The 20,295-nt window shown below is 31.2% G+C and overlaps 2 protein-coding genes across 2 annotated transcripts; both read right to left on the bottom strand.

Moving 5' to 3' along the window:
- Window positions 1–8,102: 8,102 nt before the first annotated feature.
- On the bottom strand, window positions 8,103–18,097 carry LOC121128233 (uncharacterized). The gene is made up of 11 exons (XM_040723809.2): window positions 18,029–18,097; window positions 17,664–17,878; window positions 17,449–17,600; window positions 16,840–17,387; window positions 16,697–16,785; window positions 16,258–16,625; window positions 15,971–16,198; window positions 9,402–9,886; window positions 9,260–9,348; window positions 8,821–9,188; window positions 8,103–8,761 (listed from the first exon to the last, which is right to left on the bottom strand). The coding sequence occupies exons 1-11, from the start codon at window positions 18,048–18,050 to the stop codon at window positions 8,530–8,532; spliced, it is 2,796 nt and encodes a 931-aa protein (XP_040579743.2). The 5' UTR covers window positions 18,051–18,097; the 3' UTR covers window positions 8,103–8,529.
- A 269-nt stretch (window positions 18,098–18,366) lies between these two features.
- Window positions 18,367–19,894, bottom strand: LOC121128092 (uncharacterized). The gene has a single exon (XM_040723657.2). It carries the CDS (start codon window positions 19,716–19,718, stop codon window positions 18,537–18,539), a length of 1,182 nt encoding a protein of 393 aa, XP_040579591.1. The 5' UTR covers window positions 19,719–19,894; the 3' UTR covers window positions 18,367–18,536.
- Window positions 19,895–20,295: the final 401 nt, after the last annotated feature.

Below are 20,295 nucleotides of genomic sequence, written 5' to 3'. Positions count from 1 at the left end.
GGAGTTCAACGTCAGCAGAAGGACCATGGACCGGCTAGTTAAAAAAGATATTGGCCTTAAGGTCTACAAGGGAACCCCTTGTCAAGCCCTCAAGCCGTAAAATTTAAAGGAGCGTTCAGTTTTAGACGCGCACACCTGTATGTATAATATTGCCTATTAATATTTTATTAGATAACCAATAATTATATGTAGTGATGTCTGTACGAGTTGCAACTTGTATAATCAGATTGTACAAGTTGTAATTTATTTGTCTTAAAATCTTTTATTTAATGACCACATTGGTTATTCTAATTACCAACTATTAATTGATACTATCATTTCATTTAATCTATGATGCACTTGATAATGTGCCACAGAATAATTTGGTTTTACTAATTTGTAATAAAATAGTCAGTAATTACACCATTAATATATTAATCATCTAGAAATGTTGAATTATTGCATTATCTTTATCCTTAGTACTGTAAATCCTTCTTTTAAAATTATTCATCTCTGTTCTTGGTTGCAACTTTACAACTTGAAAAAAAATCGCAACTTGTACACAGCATCTAAATATCCGACGAGGGATCAACAAGAAAATGTATTCATGTCCTTTCGGAAACGGAGCATAAGTATAGTCAAAAATTATAAATTATGAAATATCAAGTGAGACGAGGGAATCGACAGATGACAACAAAATATAGTGAGCGTTTGTGCGTTAGCGATGTAAAGCCGTCATAAATCATAAAATATATCTAGCCAATTTTGTAGTCGTTTATTGTTGAAATAAGCCGATTTTACTTGAACCCAACTGGTAATACTGAATAATATGTATGTAGCTTATAATTTAATTCCCAACACCTACATATTTCACAGGAAACTTTTGGTAATAATAAATAAATAAGAAATATTACATAATACTTGCATTAATTACGTGTTCGCGTTGAGAATAAATCTCAAACTAAACTAACAATAATTGTATATGTCGAAAAAATTTTATGAGTTGGCAATTATGGACAATTAAATTGTAATGGTTATTTATTTTTACGTATATGTATGAATTTACATATTTTCAAGAATCATTGTTTTTAATGTTAGCAAGCAGACATTTGCAAATCCTTGTTCAAGTGTATTATGATAATGAATCTTCATCTTCATGCATCAACATGGGAGTCAAATATGGTTCTAATTAATAATAGTACATGTTTTCACTTATTGTATATACAACGTGGGGATTTTAAATCCGGAACAAGTTATGAATTGAATCCTGAAATCTATGTTTATAAAAGCTCATCAAATTTACCTCAAAAAACTCCCTGTGGCGGGTTTAGGACCGGGTTGGAGGTAATGATTGAAGCTGGAGGTGGTTAATTTGAGTGATTGACTTTACTATGACCCCTTCATGCATGAGTAAAAGATTTGAAAATACCGAATTAATTTTGGGAAATAAATTGTAATATACATTATGGTTAAATTTTCCGAATTTAAAGTCCCCACCCTGTACAATGTGGAGATGGTCTAAGTTGCACTCAAAAATTAGTTGGAGGCATTTAAATGAATAATATATTATAGGATACTTTTGATGAGGACATTGATTATAGCGGAAGAATTAGAAACATCGACAGCTGATAACAAAGTACAGAGTACATTTTTGTGTTAGTGAGGTAACGGTGTGATATAGAGCAACGAAGTTTATCTTAAGGATGTTGTTATGAACTTAAGCTGACGTCAGTTGTTGTTGGGGAATTATGCTATATTTAAAATTTTCCCCGTTTTTTTTTGATTTTCAAAACATCAAAAGTCATGCATAAGTTTCTCATACAGTGGAGAACACAATAGTTGACGTGCCTTATGTGATACCAGGGCCGGATATACTTTTATGTGGGGAGGGGGGCTCAAAAAATAAAATTTATTACCATAAATAATAACCTTATTTCATTAATATTAAGAAAAATAGTCCGTCCAATTTTGGATGTCACAATTGGACCAACAAACAAAAACACTTCAATCTGACTTTCTATCATAAATTTATCCATCTAATGGCAAGTTTGATTACATTTCGGACTCTAATAAATATTCAATATATTATTAAATTGTTATAAAATCTTTTTTTCATGGTGAGACAAAAAAAATAAAATATTACATTTTATGACGTAATACAATAGATCATAATTGAAGGTGACACCATATGGGGTATGAGCGTTGTTTACTTACATTCGTTTGTAAGCAAAGCGATACAGAGTGGCGCCGTCTTGTGGCAAACTAATTCAACTCCCTGAATGATAATACTATTTAATAAGAAACAACAAGCGTATGTTTCTCCCACAGATATCACTTTCAAAATTCTTCTGAGCATGCGCCATTTTTTAACAACAAGCTACACAACAACTGCCACAAAACCTCGCTGATAATATATATTTTTCTAATTTGCTAATGCCTATTGGGGGCTCATAATTGATATTTCAATAAAATAAAATGGGAAAAATTCTAATTAATATTGATATAACTTCCACACTTGCAACAAATACTACTTGATGCTAATGGAAAACATTGATAATTAAATACAATCAAAGTACGGAAAATTTTAATGATATAGCTACATAAGATTATATTTATTGGTATGTTATTTTTTTGAAGAAAAAAAAATCAAATTTAAAAAAATTTTAGGAAAAAAAAAAATCCAAATATTAAATTTGTTGGAAAAAATTTCGGGGAATTTTTTTTCAAAAAGATATAGCTGCTCAAAAGATTAAATTTAAAAAAAAAGAAATTTCACATCCTCTCAAGCCCATCCGCTCCAGATACCCCTGGTTTTTATGTATTTCCTTCATCCTCCATCTCATAGCTGCTTGCAAATAATCTAACTAAACACCATGACAGCTAAGCTCCTCTTAAATATTCTACAAATTGTCATTCTTTCCACTTTAATTTTTGGGTATTTTTTAGCATACCGGAAGGTCATATTTTCTACAACTCTTCAGATACACATCGTCTTTAAGTAAATGGAAATAACAATGTTTTTTAAGAACAAAAACCCTTTTCCATTAAGATTAAGGAAAATGGTGATCCATTGCCGTGTAATTGCATGTCAAAATTGGACTCACAAGGAAAAGCACATAAACTTTTATAATCTGTCAAAAGTTTATCCACAAAATGTCCACTTTTAGTATGTATAACATACTAATTTAGGGCTAAAGACTCCAGTTACATTTAGTTCAGTCCTTCAACATATAAAGTCAAGGCGTCCAAAGGGGGTGGGTTGGAGGGGGGGCTGTAGCTCCTCCCCTCCAAATTAAGGAATTTTTGCTTTTTACTTGAAAATCTAATATTTGAAAAAAAAATCAAAACATTTTATATAATTTTTCAGTTTTTTGTCCAAAAAATTCAAAAAATTGAATTTTTAGTGAATATGTATGAATTTTTGAAATTTTCTCCAATCATTTTATATTTTGACTTTAATTTTTAAATTTTTTTTCCAACAAAGTAAATTTTTTAAGAAAAACTATTTTTTTCCAATATTTGAAGTTTAATTTTTGAAATTTTTTCCAAATAATTTAAATTTTCGAAAAATAATAATATGACTGAAACATTTCTGTCCATTAAAATTTTATCTGTCCCTTGCCTAGTTTTATTAAATATCTGGTCCTAATATCCATTAAATTTATGTTATTACATGGTTATGTAAATTAGGGATTTCAATATAGAAAAAAATAAACTTACAATGAAAATGGAAAGAATAAGATATTTTTCTTCAATTATCCTAATTGTAAATGTAGTCATTTTTAGCGATTTTTAGTACATATTTTACTATGTAATTATTTCCATCAAGTATGGTTTATTACAGGTGTTATGTTTGTTTTTATTCTTAAAGCCAATTGATGATGGTTCATGAGAATTTATTGGAAATTTGTTAATTTTGTGTATTAAAAATATCAAATGTGTGTCCCCAAAATGGCGTCTCCTTCAATTATGACACATTTTATGACGTCAGTGAAATTACTTTATTCTATCCCCAGTCCAACAAGGACTTACATTAATAGCTAGTGACGTAAATTGTGTTCTTTCCTTAGTTGGTCCGATTATCCAGCGTGCCGAGTTTTTTACATTCAATATAAAGATTAAATAATCGTAAGGTCAATGTTGGGATTTGATAGAGACTCTGGGTCAAACGATATACAATTTGTGGCAGGAAGTAAATTTCATATTTTTAAATGTGTGTTGTTGTTTTTTTAGTCTAGTTAATCTTTAAGATTAACACTTAAATCATTATAATTCATGAAAAATGACCTTCGGTAAAGGAGCTCATTTCCTAGATTGTGGGCCCAATTGTAACAACGTGAAATATTAATATTTGAGACATATTATTAAAAGGTTAATAAGAGGATTCTTCATTATTAAATATTGGTTAATGCTAGATATTTCATTGTTAAGAATTTCATAATTTCATTTCGTTCCTAAAACGATTCTTTATAAGTATTGGTATACTAGAAAATAACTTTAATTCCTAATAATATTATGCAAATACTTCACACACAAAAATAAGCTATAAAAAGCCACTTATGAATTCATCAAGTGAGATTTCTCATAGTTTTGACAGGTCTATGACGTAATTACTACCAACAAACAAGTCATGCCACACTTTGAGTAAATTATGCCACTATCATCTGTACATACATACTAATGTATAGATAGTGTTTGGATTGTAGGAATATACCAATCTGTTTGGTGATATTCCTTTTAATTTTTTCTAACATAATATACAATCAAAATAATTAATTGATAACGCCGTGATTTGTTATTTTACAGAAAATATGATCAATTATTAGTTTGCATTCTTAATTTTTATGAACTATCTTTGTGTGGTTGGATGGAATAATGAATAAATAGCAGAACAGGGTGTTATAGGGAGGGCTCAACAGATACGCTAGCCGTCTTTAGTAAAAACAAAAAATCCGACTCGTACAGGATGCCCTGAATTTAGCCTGTTTGGCTACGAAATGCCGTAGCTTAGATACTACATATAGGGAAGGGGATTCAAATCATGAGTATATTAAAATAAATAATATGGGTAATTTTTAAGTATAATATATTTTTAAAAGACAAATTTCGCAATATCCCACTTCCTGTGTAGTTTAGAAATATGTTTTAACAAAACTGACATTTCAAAGCACAGAACTCTCAATTTTAATTCCAGAACCAGCCGATCTATCTAACAAATTCTGTATTTAGGTCCTCGTTTGTGATTGGACAAAACGGTATTAAGTAGGGGGTTCTACTAATATCTTTTACTTATAGGGCTAGCAATAAAAAAAAATGTTTAGGACAGTTGGCTAGTGGCAAATTTTAATAACAGTCGACTTCGGGTGATAGGAACTTTTTAACGTTCAGCACTACTTGATTGTAGATGCACGTTTCTATTATCGCAGAAAGACTAATTACCATTTTAAACAATAATTATGACTGAATACATAATTAAATGTGAAAAAAATTCTGATCAAAGCAAAGCTTATATCAAAAGAAAATGTTGGCAGGGAGTCATTTGATTTTTTTTTTTTTTTTTTGACTGAAATTTTAGTTCCTCTTTTAAAATTTTAAATCCGGTCAGGTCTTGACTATACTATTTCTAACTCAAAATAAAATAGTTGAATTAAAAATGGACCAGTACAAAATGGAATTAACCGATTCAAAATTTTATATACTTTTTAAATCTTAATTATATGGCCAATTCTTTGACTTTAAGCATATAAATATATTTATGGTTAAATACTCTATTGCTTTTAATATTATACATATTCCAAATATACAACTATATTTGGAATACCATTAATATAAGTTTGAATATTTTCATGTTGAATTTGACTATTGAGTTTTGAATTTAACTGTTCCCATTTTGAATTTGATTATTCTCTTTTACATTACACTGTTCTATTTTGAATTTAACTATTTTAATTTGAAAATCGTATAGATGGAAAGCGCCCTAGTGGTCATTTTTGTACATCAAACAGTCCTTATACCATTGACATTAAATAATGCAAATTGTATTATTTTGTTTGCTGTCAATTATTCTAATATTCACATACTTTTACACCTTAATATGGTTTGAAAGGTTCTTTAGTGGAATTTTAAATTAGCTTTTGTTAAACAGTGAACAATTTCCTATTTAATAAAAAAATAGTCTTATAAAATAGGGAATTAACAAACAGGGTCCTCTATGTGAGTAATATACCTATATTTTATATAAAATAATATTCTGATTCATTGAGTTGTATTATTTTGATGCAACACTCAGTCTCTTTCCTTAAAAACCATAGAATAACGATTTGAAGAAAAATCTGACGCTGTCGTAGTTGACCAAATAATTTTATGTTCGATTTCCACTTTATTTTCATTTGATTACATTTTTCTTTACGCAACTCTTAAGGTTTTATAAAAGTTTAGGACGATCCCGTACAAGATCTAGAGTAATTTATGTACAAATAACTATATTTTCCATTGTTTTGGTCAACTAAGTTTTGCCTTAAAAAATAAACACCTAAATATTTTATCTCTATATTACAAACTAATGTAAAATGCCTCAAAAATTGGGGAACTAAAAAAAACTTATTTTTGGACTATTTATTGTCTTTGTCTTTTTTGAGAAAAAGTTGACATGGCGCTACCATACAAACAGAAAAATTTACTATGACCGTGTTATGTTGTCAGCTGTCGATTTGATTTGTTGCCCCTCCTTATGTGTGCACTTAACGTTGATACGAATTAGCTCTTGATAAGTAATGACAAATTCTTAATACTTTAAATAAATAGTTTATTGGCTTACTATTACCAACTGATCTTGGGGTTTTTTCTGTTTCTTTTAAGAAGAACGGTTGCAAGGTACAATTAAAGTTAACTAAGGTTTGAGAAATACGTGACTACTTCAGAGAGTATTTTGAAGAAATAATACAACTTCAACCAGGATAATAGCCAATATGACATTAGCTTTGTTTACTTAGTGATATTTTGACAAACACCTCTGGAACATTCATTATCAATCATCCCCCGGCTATGTTATTATAATTGAAAAATAAGTTAGAAAGGGAACCCTCCTTCGTATGCTGGGAACACAAATCTCAAGATTCTTATCCGTTATCCGTACTACAATCTCATGGATTCTTTCAATAAATCATCCACGGTTTATTCCTTCCCAATGTTGAGTTGGTCGTACAAATAACGGATAATAATATCGAGATTTGTGTTCCCAGCTTATGAAGGAGGTTTCTCTTTTAATTTTAATTTTATTATGGTGAATGTCAATGGGGGATGACGTAGGTTGTTGTTGTTTGTTGATTAGTTTATTACTAAATTGAATAATGTCACGACACCTTGCGGAAAATTTATAGTTTTTAGCTGCTCACCCCCTATTGGCTAATTACAACCAATTGATTTTTGATAATTTTTGTTTGCTTATATTCCTTTCAAAAGTTGCATGATACAATATAGGTAATCAAGGTTAAATTTTTCGTTGTTTCGGACTTATGAAAGTTTAGATCAGCCATTCTGTTGTAATATATACTCTGAACCTAAAGCTGTCTTTGGAAATAATATTAATGGATCTATTTATGTAGTTGTTTTAACCATGTGAACAAATCCGTAATTGGTAATTACATAGATACAATGCTTTTGTTTTCCTCCAATAATCTGTAAAAGTTGTATGTATTGATTTATTGTTTTGCTGCTTAAGAATTATAATTATAGTAAGTATGTAAATACTTGGAATAAAGGAAATCTTTCTACACATATACCAATATGTATGTATGAAAATACATGTACAACCGTCAACCATCTCTAAATTTACATAATATGTTATGTACAATAGAATGAGTTGATACAATTTGCCATTTTTTATAGGCGCGCTCATTCAAAATTTCAAAAAAGATCTTTAAGAGATCCAAGTATAAAAGTAACAAGATTTTTCGCAAACATCAACACTTTTCTGGATTCATCCAAGACAGCACAAGCACACACACAGAGAATATTCTCATTTAAGATTGTCTCTTACTTTGGTAGAAAAAAAATAACCTTCGTAAGTTTAGTATGGATTTCAAATAGGGGATGATGCAATTATTGTTCTTATCATTTCAGAGTCTTCCAAAATGAAATTACTATTTGTTTTACTTGTGTCTTTATTATCTGTTGCTGTATTCCTTCCCCAAGAAGGAGAGTCAGCTCCCAGAGGAGGGAGAGGAGGAGGTAGTAGATCACGTCCTCGAAGTGGTCGTCAGGGATACGAGAATGGTGCAACAGAAGGAAATGGAGCGGAACAAGAAGAGGAAGAAGGCCCAGAGCATCCATGGTGCGACCCTAAAGACCCAATGGGGGCTTGGATGAATTACATCAATGTTAGGAAATGGTGTGCTGAAAATGGATATACAAACTTTGGACCTTATGGAGGAGTCCCAAGTGATGATCAAGAAGAGGCATAAGGAATTTTACACTTTACAAATTATTTTGTTATATTGTGTATCTTTTAATTGTTTCATTGATATAACTTAAAAGTATAAATAAATCAGTTTAATTTTCATGAATATCATACATTTCTTCGTCATTGATGATCCCCAACTTATGTGCAACGGTTCGTACCTTGAATATGACCTCATCTTGCACGAGATTAAAAGTCATGACGAGAAGAGACATTCCAAAAAGTAAATAGAGTGAACAGAACAAAATGCTTACTTCTGCGTTTACTCGCTTATTCGTTTTAGGGACGTAGTCACCAAACCCAATTGTTGTAAGTGTTATGAAGCTATAGTAAAAAAACACATAAAGTAGTAACAAATACAGAGTTTAAAGTCAAAATCCCACCAAAAATAGGATGAATCCAGAAGAGTCCATCCCTCCCATCCAGAGAATAATACTGCACCTCCAGCAACATAGCTCAATACCCAAAACATACATACCCATAGAGGAATTGAGCGTTTTTCAAAGTCAAAATTATCCTCTTCATCTGTCGGAGTCACTACAAATTCCGTACCTTGACCTCCACAAATTACATAATCATAGTCTGTATTTGACTTTCCTGCTCGAAAATTACCAGTTTGAATGGGAAGACGGGATGATGGATAAAAAAATGGGGATGATGAAGTTGCTGTGGGTGACAGAGTTGGACCAAATAAGTTTTTAGAACTTGTTGGACTTCCCACGTTAGATAAGTTAGAGTCACTACTTGGTGTCTAAAGGATTACACATGAGAGGAAGAAGCTTTGATATTAACAAATTTGAAAGGGTATAAGCTAAAGTATACTTTACGAATTTCCGCGGGTTTTAAACTTTTTTGTGATCGCTTTGAGTCACTTTTTTCTACTTTTTGACCTCCGCTTTTTGTATCTGAGTCTAAATGAAGAAAATATGTAACTCAAAAATATTTTGATATGAATATTGAATACTGTTTCTACTAATATCTGATGAGGGTGAAGGTATTTCATTTTGTTCGATATTGGATGATGGATCCAATATTTCTTCTTGATTAATTTGTAAGGATAAATCCTCAGTTGCAATTCTTCGTAACTTTTTTGGCACACGAACAGAATGAGAGCGTGTTAATTTTGGTGTGTCACTTCTTCTGGAACTCCTGGAAAGGGTGGTTGCCCTACGTCTTAGGGGTCTAGCAACTCGTTGTTGTTGATAAAGAGTTGTATTGATTCTTCTTGCACGGAGTGATCGATTATTCCCATTGACACATAGGATGCAGCATACTTTCCAATAAAAGAATCGAAAACTAGATGCCATTGCATCCCCAGTATTACTTAAACAAAATAACATCAGTGGTATCCCTAATATGGCAAAAATGACACCATATGGGGTATGAGCGTTGTTTACGTACATTCGTTTGTAAGCAAAGCGATACAGAGTGGCGCCGTCTTGTGGCAAACTAATTCAACTCCCTGAATGATAATACTATTTAATAAGAAACAACAAGCGTATGTTTCTCCCACAGATATCACTTTCAAAATTCTTCAGAGCATGCGCCATTTTTTAACAACAAGCTACACAACAAATGCTACAAAACCTCGCTGATAATATATATTTTCTAATTTGCTAATGCCTATTGGGGGCTCATAATTGATATTTCAATAAAATAAAATGGGAAAAATTCTAATTAATATTGATATAACTTCCACACTTGCAACAAATACTACTTGATGCTAATGGAAAACATTGATAATTAAATACAATCAAAGTACGGAAAATTTTAATGATATAGCTACATAAGATTATATTTATTGGTATGTTATTTTTTTGAAGAAAAAAAATCAAATTTAAAAAAATTTTAGGAAAAAAAAAAATCCAAATATTAAATTTGTTGGAAAAAATTTCGGGGAATTTTTTTCAAAAAGATATAGCTGCTCAAAAGATTAAATTTAAAAAAAAAAGAAATTCCACATCCTCTCAAGCCCATCCGCTCCGGAACCCCTGGTTTTTATGTATTTCCTTCATCCTCCATCTCATAGCTGCTTACAAATAATCTAACTAAACACCATGACAGCTAAGATCCTCTTAAATATTCTACAAATTGTCATTCTTTCCACTTTAATTTTTGGGTATTTTTTAGCATACCGGAAGGTCATATTTTCTACAACTCTTCAGATACACATCGTCTTTAAGTAAATGGAAATAACAATGTTTTTTAAGAACAAAAACCCTTTTTCATTAAGATTAAGGAAAATGGTGATCCATTGCCGTGTAATTGCATGTCAAAATTGGACTCACAAGGAAAAGCACATAAACTTTTATAATCTGTCAAAAGTTTATCCACAAAATGTCCACTTTTAGTATGTATAACATACTAATTTAGGGCTAAAGACTCCAGTTACATTTAGTTCAGTCCTTCAACATATAAAGTCAAGGCGTCCAAAGGGGTGGGTTGAAAAATTAAGGAATTTTGCTTTTTACTTGAAAATCTAATTTTGAAAAAAAAATCAAAACATTTTATATAATTTTTCAGTTTTTGTCCAAAAAATTCAAAAATTGAATTTTTAGTGAATATGTATGAATTTTTGAAATTTTATCCAAGCATTTTATATTTTGACTTTAATTTTTAAATTTTTTTCTAACAAAGTAAATTTTTTAAGAAAAACTATTTTTTCCAATATTTGAAGTTTAATTTTTGAAATTTTTTCCAAATAATTTAAATTTTCGAAAAATAATAATATGACTGAAACATTTCTGTCCATTAAAATTTTATCTGTCCCTTGACTAGTTTTATTATATATCTGGTCCTAATATCCATTAATTTATGTTATTACATGGTTATGTAAATTAGGGATTTCAATATAGAAAAAAATAAACTTACAATGAAAATGGAAAGAATAAGATATTTTTCTTCAATTATCCTAATTGTAAATGTAGTCATTTTTAGCGATTTTTAGTACATATTTTACTATGTAATTATTTCCATCAAGTATGGTTTATTACAGGTGTTATGTTTGTTTTTATTCTTAAAGCCAATTGATGATGGTTCATGAGAATTTATTGGAAATTTGTTAATTTTGTGTATTAAAAATATCAAATGTGTGTCCCCAAAATGGCGTCTCCTTCAATTATGACACATTTTATGACGTCAGTGAAATTACTTTATTCTATCCCCAGTCCAACAAGGACTTACATTAATAGCTAGTGACGTAAATTGTGTTCTTTCCTTAGTTGGTCCGATTTTTTTTTTAATATAGATTAAATAATCGTAAGGTCAATGTTGGGATTTGATAGAGACTCTGGGCCAAACGATATACAATTTGTGGCAGGAAGTAAATTTCATATTTTTAAATGTGTGTTGTTGTTTTTTTAGTCTAGTTAATCTTTAAGATTAACACTTAAATCATTATAATTCATGAAAAATGACCTTCGGTAAAGGAGCTCATTTCCTAGATTGTGGGCCCAATTGTAACAACGTGAAATATTAATATTTCAGACATATTATTAAAAGGTAAAATAAGCTATAAAAAGCCACTTATGAATTCATCAAGTGAGATTTCTCATAGTTTTGACAGGTCTATGACGTAATTACTATCAACAAACAAGTCATGCCACACTTTGAGTAAATTATGTTGCTATCATCTGTACATACATACTAATGTATAGATAGTGTTTGCATTGTAGGAATATACCAATCTGTTTGGTGATATTCCTTTTAATTTTTTCTAACATAATATACAATCAAAATAATTAATTGATAACGCCGTGATTTGTTATTTTACAGAAAATATGATCAATTATTAGTTTGCATTCTTAATTTTTATGAACTATCTTTGTGTGGTTGGATGGAATAATGAATAAATAGCAAAACAGGGTGTTATAGGGAGGGCTCAACAGATACGCTAGCCGTCTCTAGTAAAAACAAAAATTCCGACTCGTACAGGATGCCCTGAATTTAGCCTGTTTGGCTACGAAATGCCGTAGCTTAGATACTACATATAGGGAAGGGGATTCAAATCATGAGTATATTAAAATAAATAATATGGGTAATTTTTAAGTATAATATATTTTTAAAAGACAAATTTCGCAATATCCCACTTCCTGTGTAGTTTAGAAATATGTTTTAACAAAACTGACATTTCAAAGCACAGAACTCTCAATTTTAATTCCAGAACCAGCCGATCTATCTAACAAATTCTGTATTTAGGTCCTCGTTTGTGATTGGACAAAACGGTATTAAGTAGGGGCTACTAAATTTTTTATAGGGCTAGCAATAAAAAAATGTTTAGGACAGTTGGCTAGTGGCAAATTTTAATAACAGTCGACTTCGGGTGATAGGAACTTTTTAACGTTCAGCACTACTTGATTGTAGATGCACGTTTCTATTATCGCAGAAAGACTAATTACCATTTTAAACAATAATTATGACTGAATACATAATTAAATGTGAAAAATTTCTGATCAAAGCAAAGCTTATATCACAAGAAAATGTTGGCAGGGAGTCATTTGATTTTTTTTTTTTTTTTTTTTTTTGACTGAAATTTTAGTTCCTCTAACCCTTTAAAATTTTAAATCCGGTCAGGTCTTGACTATACTATTTCTAACTCAAAATGAAAATAGTTGAATTAAAAATGGACATAGTCCAGTACAAAATGGAATTAACCGATTCAAAATTTTATATACTTTTTAAATCTTAATTATATGGCCAATTCTTTGACTTTAACCATATAAATATATTTATGGTTAAATACTCTATTGCTTTTAATATTATACATATTCCAAATATACAACTATATTTGGAATACCATTAATATAAGTTTGAATATTTTCATGTTGAATTTGACTATTGAGTTTTGAATTTAACTGTTCCCATTTTGAATTTGATTATTCTCTTTTACATTACACTGTTCTATTTTGAATTTAACTATTTTAATTTGAAAATCGTATAGATGGAAAGCGCCCTAGTGGTCATTTTTGTACATCAAACAGTCCTTATACCATTGACATTAAATAGTGCAAATTGTATTACTTTGTTTGCTGTCAATTATTCTAATATTCACATACTTTTACACCTTAATATGGTTTGAAAGGTTCTTTGGTGGAATTTTAAATTAGCTTTTGTTAAACAGTGAACAATTTCCTATTTAATAAAAAAAATAGTCTTATAAAATAGGGAATTAACAAAGAGGGTCCTCTATGTGAGTAATATACCTATATTTTATCTAAAATAATATTCTGATTCATTGAGTTGTATTATTTTGATGCAACACTCAGTCTCTTTCCTTAAAAACCATAGAAAAATCTGACGCTGTCGTAGTTGACCAAATAATTTTATGTTCGATTTCCACTTTATTTTCATTTGATTACATTTTTCTTTACGCAACTCTTAAGGTTTTATAAAAGTTAAGGACGATCCCGTACAAGATCTAGAGTAATTTATGTACAAATAACTATATTTTCCATTGTTTTGGTCAACTAAGTTTTGCCTTAAAAAAATAAACACCTAAATATTTTATCTCTATATTACAAACTAATGTAAAATGCCTCATTTTTTTGAAAAATTCGGGAACTAAAAAACTTATTTTTGGACTATTTATTGTCTTTGTCTTTTTTGAAAAAAAGTTGACATGGCGCTACCATACAAACAGAAAAATTTACTATGACCGTGTTATGTTGTCAGCTGTCGATTTGATTTGTTGCCCCTCCTTATGTGTGCACTTAACGTTGATACGAATTAGCTCTTGATAAGTAATGACAAATTCTTAATACTTTAAATAATAGTTTATTGGCTTACTATTACCAACTGATCTTGGGGTTTTTTCTGTTTCTTTTAAGAAGAACGGTTGCAAGGTACAATTAAAGTTAACTAAGGTTTGAGAAATACGTGACTACTTCAGAGAGTATTTTGAAGAAATAATACAACTTCAACCAGGATAATAGCCAATATGACATTAGCTTTGTTTACTTAGTGATATTTTGACAAGCACCTCTGGAACATTCATTATCAATCATCCCCCGGCTATGTTATTATAATTGAAAAATAAGTTAGAAAGGGAACCCTCCTTCGTATGCTGGGCACACAAATCTCAAGATTCTTATCCGTTATCCGTACTACAATCTCATGGATTCTTTCAATAAATCATCCACGGTTTATTCCTTCCCAATGTTGAGTTGGTCGTACAAATAACGGATAATAATATCGAGATTTGTGTTCTCAGCTTATGAAGGAGGTTTCTCTTTTTAATTTTAATTTTATTATGGTGAATGTCAATGGGGGATGACGTAGGTTGTTGTTGTTTGTTGATTAGTTTATTACTAAATTGAATAATGTCACGACACCTTGCGGAAAATTTATAGTTTTTAGCTGCTCACCCCCTATTGGCTAATTACAACCAATTGATTTTTGATAATTTTTGTTTGCTTATATTCCTTTCAAAAGTTGCATGATACAATATAGGTAATCAAGTGAGAGAGATGAATACATTTTTCGTTGTTTCGGACTTATGAAAGTTTAGATCAGCCATTCTGTTGTAATACATACTCTGAACCTAAAGCTGTCTTTGGAAATAATATTAATGGATCTATTTATGTAGTTGTTTTAACCATGTGAACAAATCCGTAATTGGTAATTACATAGATACAATGCTTTTGTTTTCCTCCAATAATCTGTAAAAGTTGTATGTATTGATTTATTGTTTTGCTGCTTAAGAATTATAATTATAGTAAGTATGTAAATACTTGGAATAAAGGAAATCTTTCTACACATATACCAATATGTATGTATGAAAATACATGTACAACCGTCAACCATCTCTAAATTTACATAATATGTTATGTACAATAGAATGAGTTGATACAATTTGCCATTTTTTATAGGCGCGCTCATTCAAAATTTCAAAAAAGATCTTTAAGAGATCCAAGTATAAAAGTAACAAGATTTTTCGCAAACATCAACACTTTTCTGGATTCATCCAAGACAGCACAAGCACACACACAGAGAATATTCTCATTTAAGATTGTCTCTTACTTTGGTAGAAAAAAAATAACCTTCGTAAGTTTAGTATGGATTTCAAATAGGGGATGATGCAATTATTGTTCTTATCATTTCAGAGTCTTCCAAAATGAAATTACTATTTGTTTTACTTGTGTCTTTATTATCTGTTGCTGTATTCCTTCCCCAAGAAGGAGAGTCAGCTCCCAGAGGAGGGAGAGGAGGAGGTAGTAGATCACGTCCTCGAAGTGGTCGTCAGGGATACGAGAATGGTGCAACAGAAGGAAATGGAGCGGAACAAGAAGAGGAAGAAGGCCCAGAGCATCCATGGTGCGACCCTAAAGACCCAATGGGGGCTTGGATGAATTACATCAATGTTAGGAAATGGTGTGCTGAAAATGGATATACAAACTTTGGACCTTATGGAGGAGTCCCAAGTGATGATCAAGAAGAGGATTAAGGAATTTTACACTTTACAAATTATTTTGTTATATTGTGTATCTTTTAATTGTTTCATTGATATAACTTAAAAGTATAAATAAATCAGTTTAATTTTCATGAATATCATACATTTCTTCGTCATTGATGATCCCCAACTTATGTGCAACGGTTCGTACCTTGAATATGACCTCATCTTGCACGAGATTAAAAGTCATGACGAGAAGAGACATTCCAAAAAGTAAATAGAGTGAACAGAACAAAATGCTTACTTCTGCGTTTACTCGCTTATTCGTTTTAGGGACGTAGTCACCAAACCCAATTGTTGTAAGTGTTATGAAGCTATAGTAAAAAAACACATAAAGTAGTAACAAATACAGAGTTTAAAGTCAAAATCCCACCAAAAATAGGATGAATCCAGAAGAGTCCATCCCTCCCATCCAGAGAATAATACTGCACCTCCAGCAACATAGCTCAATACCCAAAACATACATACCCATAGAGGAATTGAGCGTTTTTCAAAGTCAAAATTATCCTCTTCATCTGTCGGAGTCACTACAAATTCCGTACCTTGACCTCCACAAATTACATAATCATAGTCTGTATTTGACTTTCCTGCTCGAAAATTACCAGTTTGAATGGGAAGACGGGATGATGGATAAAAAAATGGGGATGATGAAGTTGCTGTGGGTGACAGAGTAGGACCAAATAAGTTTTTAGAACTTGTTGGACTTCCCACGTTAGATAAGTTAGAGTCACTACTTGGTGTCTAAAGGATTACACATGAGAGGAAGAAGCTTTGATATTAACAAATTTGAAAGGGTATAAGCTAAAGTATACTTTACGAATTTCCGCGGGTTTTAAACTTTTTTGTGATCGCTTTGAGTCACTTTTTTCTACTTTTTGACCTCCGCTTTTTGTATCTGAGTCTAAATGAAGAAAATATGTAACTCAAAAAATATTTTGATATAAATATTGAATACTGTTTCTACTAATATCTGATGAGGGTGAAGGTATTTCATTTTGTTCGATATTGGATGATGGATCCAATATTTCTTCTTGATTAATTTGTAAGGATAAATCCTCAGTTGCAATTCTTCGTAACTTTTTTGGCACACGAACAGAATGAGAGCGTGTTAATTTTGGTGTGTCACTTCTTCTGGAACTCCTGGAAAGGGTGGTTGCCCTACGTCTTAGGGGTCTAGCAACTCGTTGTTGTTGATAAAGAGTTGTATTGATTCTTCTTGCACGGAGTGATCGATTATTCCCATTGACACATAGGATGCAGCATACTTTCCAATAAAAGAATCGAAAACTAGATGCCATTGCATCCCCAGTATTACTTAAACAAAATAACATCAGTGGTATCCCTAATATGGCAAAAATGACTGTTGCAAGTTTACCAAAGTCAGTTTTTGGAGTTTGATCACCATATCCAATCGTTGTTACTACCACAATTGAATAGAATAAAGCACCAGCAAATGTCCATTCTTTTTTATCTGGATCCTCATAGCCATTCCAGCCATCTACTCTGCAAAACATTTAAATCAAATATATCCTCATTTCTTCAGATCCTTTAAAAAACACCTTACTTCATTGATGAAAGAATACTATGCTCAAATTCCTTCATTCGACGGTGGACAGAATCACTCCAATTCTCAAATCGAAGATATGACTGCTCATTCGTGATTCTCCATACATCATCAGTAAAATTTGCCCTAAGCCCAGCAATACTTTTCTTAATCTGGAATTAGGGCAAAATGACCTAACTACATATTATATTCTTAGATTTCTCTTTGTAACTTACACTTTGCTCATGATCTCTCTCAAGTCTCTCGAACGTAAAGGCGCCAATCAAACAATAGCCAGCAACAAGCATAATAAGTCCAACATGGGAAACTATAAAGGTAAGTGCTTTTCTAAAAGCAGTACACACTTTACATGATAATTCACAAATATTGAGTTTATTTCCACAACAAGTCCCTTGACTTTGATCTTCTTCATCTTCAAGCTCAAAGTCAGCTAAAATTGTATTGCATTTGTTGTAAAAAGTACTATAATTACAATATATTTATGTATCTCAAGATGTTAAACAACTAAGAGTTTAAAGATATTTCACCTTTTAAATATTATAAGAAGGAAAAATGAAAGAACGTATAATATTTAACTTACGTAGATGATCCTCAATCGACATTCTGTTTGTTAATTCTACTCAAGAAATTGAGTAAAACTAAACAAAATGAAAATCAAAAAAATCAAACATTTATTGAGTTATTTACATATATAGTTTATATTAAATTTCTCTCTCTCCCCCCCCCCTTAGTCTATAATAGCCTCCATCAAAAGTGTGTAAGCATTTCATCTTCTTTTAAGGTATTTTCGCTGCACTTTCTTTTATGTTCAAGTATAATACTAGTGCTTTAGGGAATGAAGTTTGTACATCATGTTTACCCATTAGTTGAGGGGTGGACCCGTCAAAACATTTTACAAAAATCAAACTCATTTTCAAATCATTTATAACAATATGTATTTGAATTTCCACTCGCAATCTCGCAATATCAACGGATACTAATCTATAAATATGATTTGTTTTACAATTGGAAGTTTATATTAGTGAATTACGTAGGTAAAAGTATATATTTAATGAAATCGTTAGATATAATAGTAATAATACAATGGGTTAAGAATTGATTTGCCCCGATTGAATAAGGTTGGCTATTCGTTTGAAAATATTCGCAACTTGTCTCATTACCCGGAGTCTTTCTTCCATGAGCTGTAATAACTCCTTATACTCCTCTGGATTTGAGCATTCCTGATTAGTGGGGATATCATTGTAGAATTGAAGAGCTTTTTTATAGCATTTAACAGCAATGGGATATTCCTTCCTTTGATACCACCAATTTGCAAGTCGCATTCGACTCTGACCAGATTTTCTTCTTTGAGCCCAAGTTAAACATTTGATGTCTTTTTCCTTTTCAAAATGAAGAAGACCAAAAAGGTAGGTCATTCTTGCACCGGCAGGAACATCATGCTTCCTTCCATAATTTCCATAAGCCATATCAGGCTTCACGCTAATAATAGACAATTCATTCTTAAACATGGATTGTACCGCTAAGTCAAGACCTTCAACGACTTCATAGTCTCCTACATGGAAAACCAAATTGGGATAATCATCAATTACCCTTCCATCCTTTAACTTTCCTTGACATTTAACTAATACAATATCCCCAACCTTGGGCCTTCCGCCATCAACGATCCCATCAACAAGAATACACTTTTTAATCGAGCCACTTTTTGTAAGACTTTTCCATATTAATTTCGGTCTACTTCCGGATTCAACCGGCATCGCTGCAATGTTTAAATCATCAGCATCTTCGTCCGTATTTTCGTCTTCGAAATTAATTTCACCAAAGGATGAAAAAGCACTCGTACTGTTTTCTTTATTTTCTGAGCAACTGCGTCTTTTATCCCTTCGTGGTAGGGGACTATTCAGTAACGAGTTAAATCTCCCGAGATCTGGTATGGGCTCAGGAGGAAGGAGACAAGACATTGAATAGTCCGTTTGAGGAAGCACATGTGGCTTTCGAATAAGCTCAGGCGTTGAGTAAGAGGCAACTTTACTAATGCCAATGGGTTTATTTTTTATTGCATTGCTTCGACGTTTCTTTTTAGTTCGAGGAGTAGTAGGTGGTGTTGAGCTAACAGCAGAACAGGAATAACTTTTGGGAATTGCTCCCAAGTTTTTGGAATGAGTCTGTTTTTTGGGTTTCGTTTCCGTGGTGGATCCTCCACATTCTAGATTTAAATTTTCAATCCCGGAAGTGAGAGGTTGAGAAGAAATGGGGGATGACGCAGAGGACATTATATAGAAGCACTTTCACGTTTTCCCAGATTATTATTTATATTTAAATAATAATGTAATCAGAACTAATATTTATACAACTAACAAAGACACGAAAAACAACATTGTCGAAGTAATATGACTGTTATTCAGAAAGCACGAAAAAAAAAAATTAAAAATATGTATATTGGCATTTTGCCATGTCTGAGATAACATATGAATAGATAAATATATTTAAACTCAAGCCTCATTGGTCCATGGGTAAAAAGAAAAGTACTTATTTCAGCAAAAAATAATATATATATAGGTAATTGATCACTTTAAAAATGTTTGTGGTAGTCAAAATCTAAAAATAAATGACTTCCAAATCACAACAAACCTCCTCAATCCTTGCTTTTATTTCGTAACATCTTCTTTTGAATGGTGATTTATTTCCTAGAAAGCAATGCACGTGTTCTTTGACAATCATAATACAGGAAATTCTCGAAATTATAATTATTTGTTTTTCTTATAGTATACAAACATATATTATCCTTCACGCACAATATAATATGTATACTTATTCATTTGTGTAAAGGAGTAGTCCACAATTAATCAT

This window comes from Lepeophtheirus salmonis, chromosome 13 (assembly GCF_016086655.4).
Source record: "Lepeophtheirus salmonis chromosome 13, UVic_Lsal_1.4, whole genome shotgun sequence".
In the NCBI taxonomy this organism is placed as follows: Eukaryota; Metazoa; Arthropoda; class Copepoda; order Siphonostomatoida; family Caligidae; genus Lepeophtheirus; species Lepeophtheirus salmonis.
This window is presented reverse-complemented; position numbering and strand designations above follow the sequence as displayed.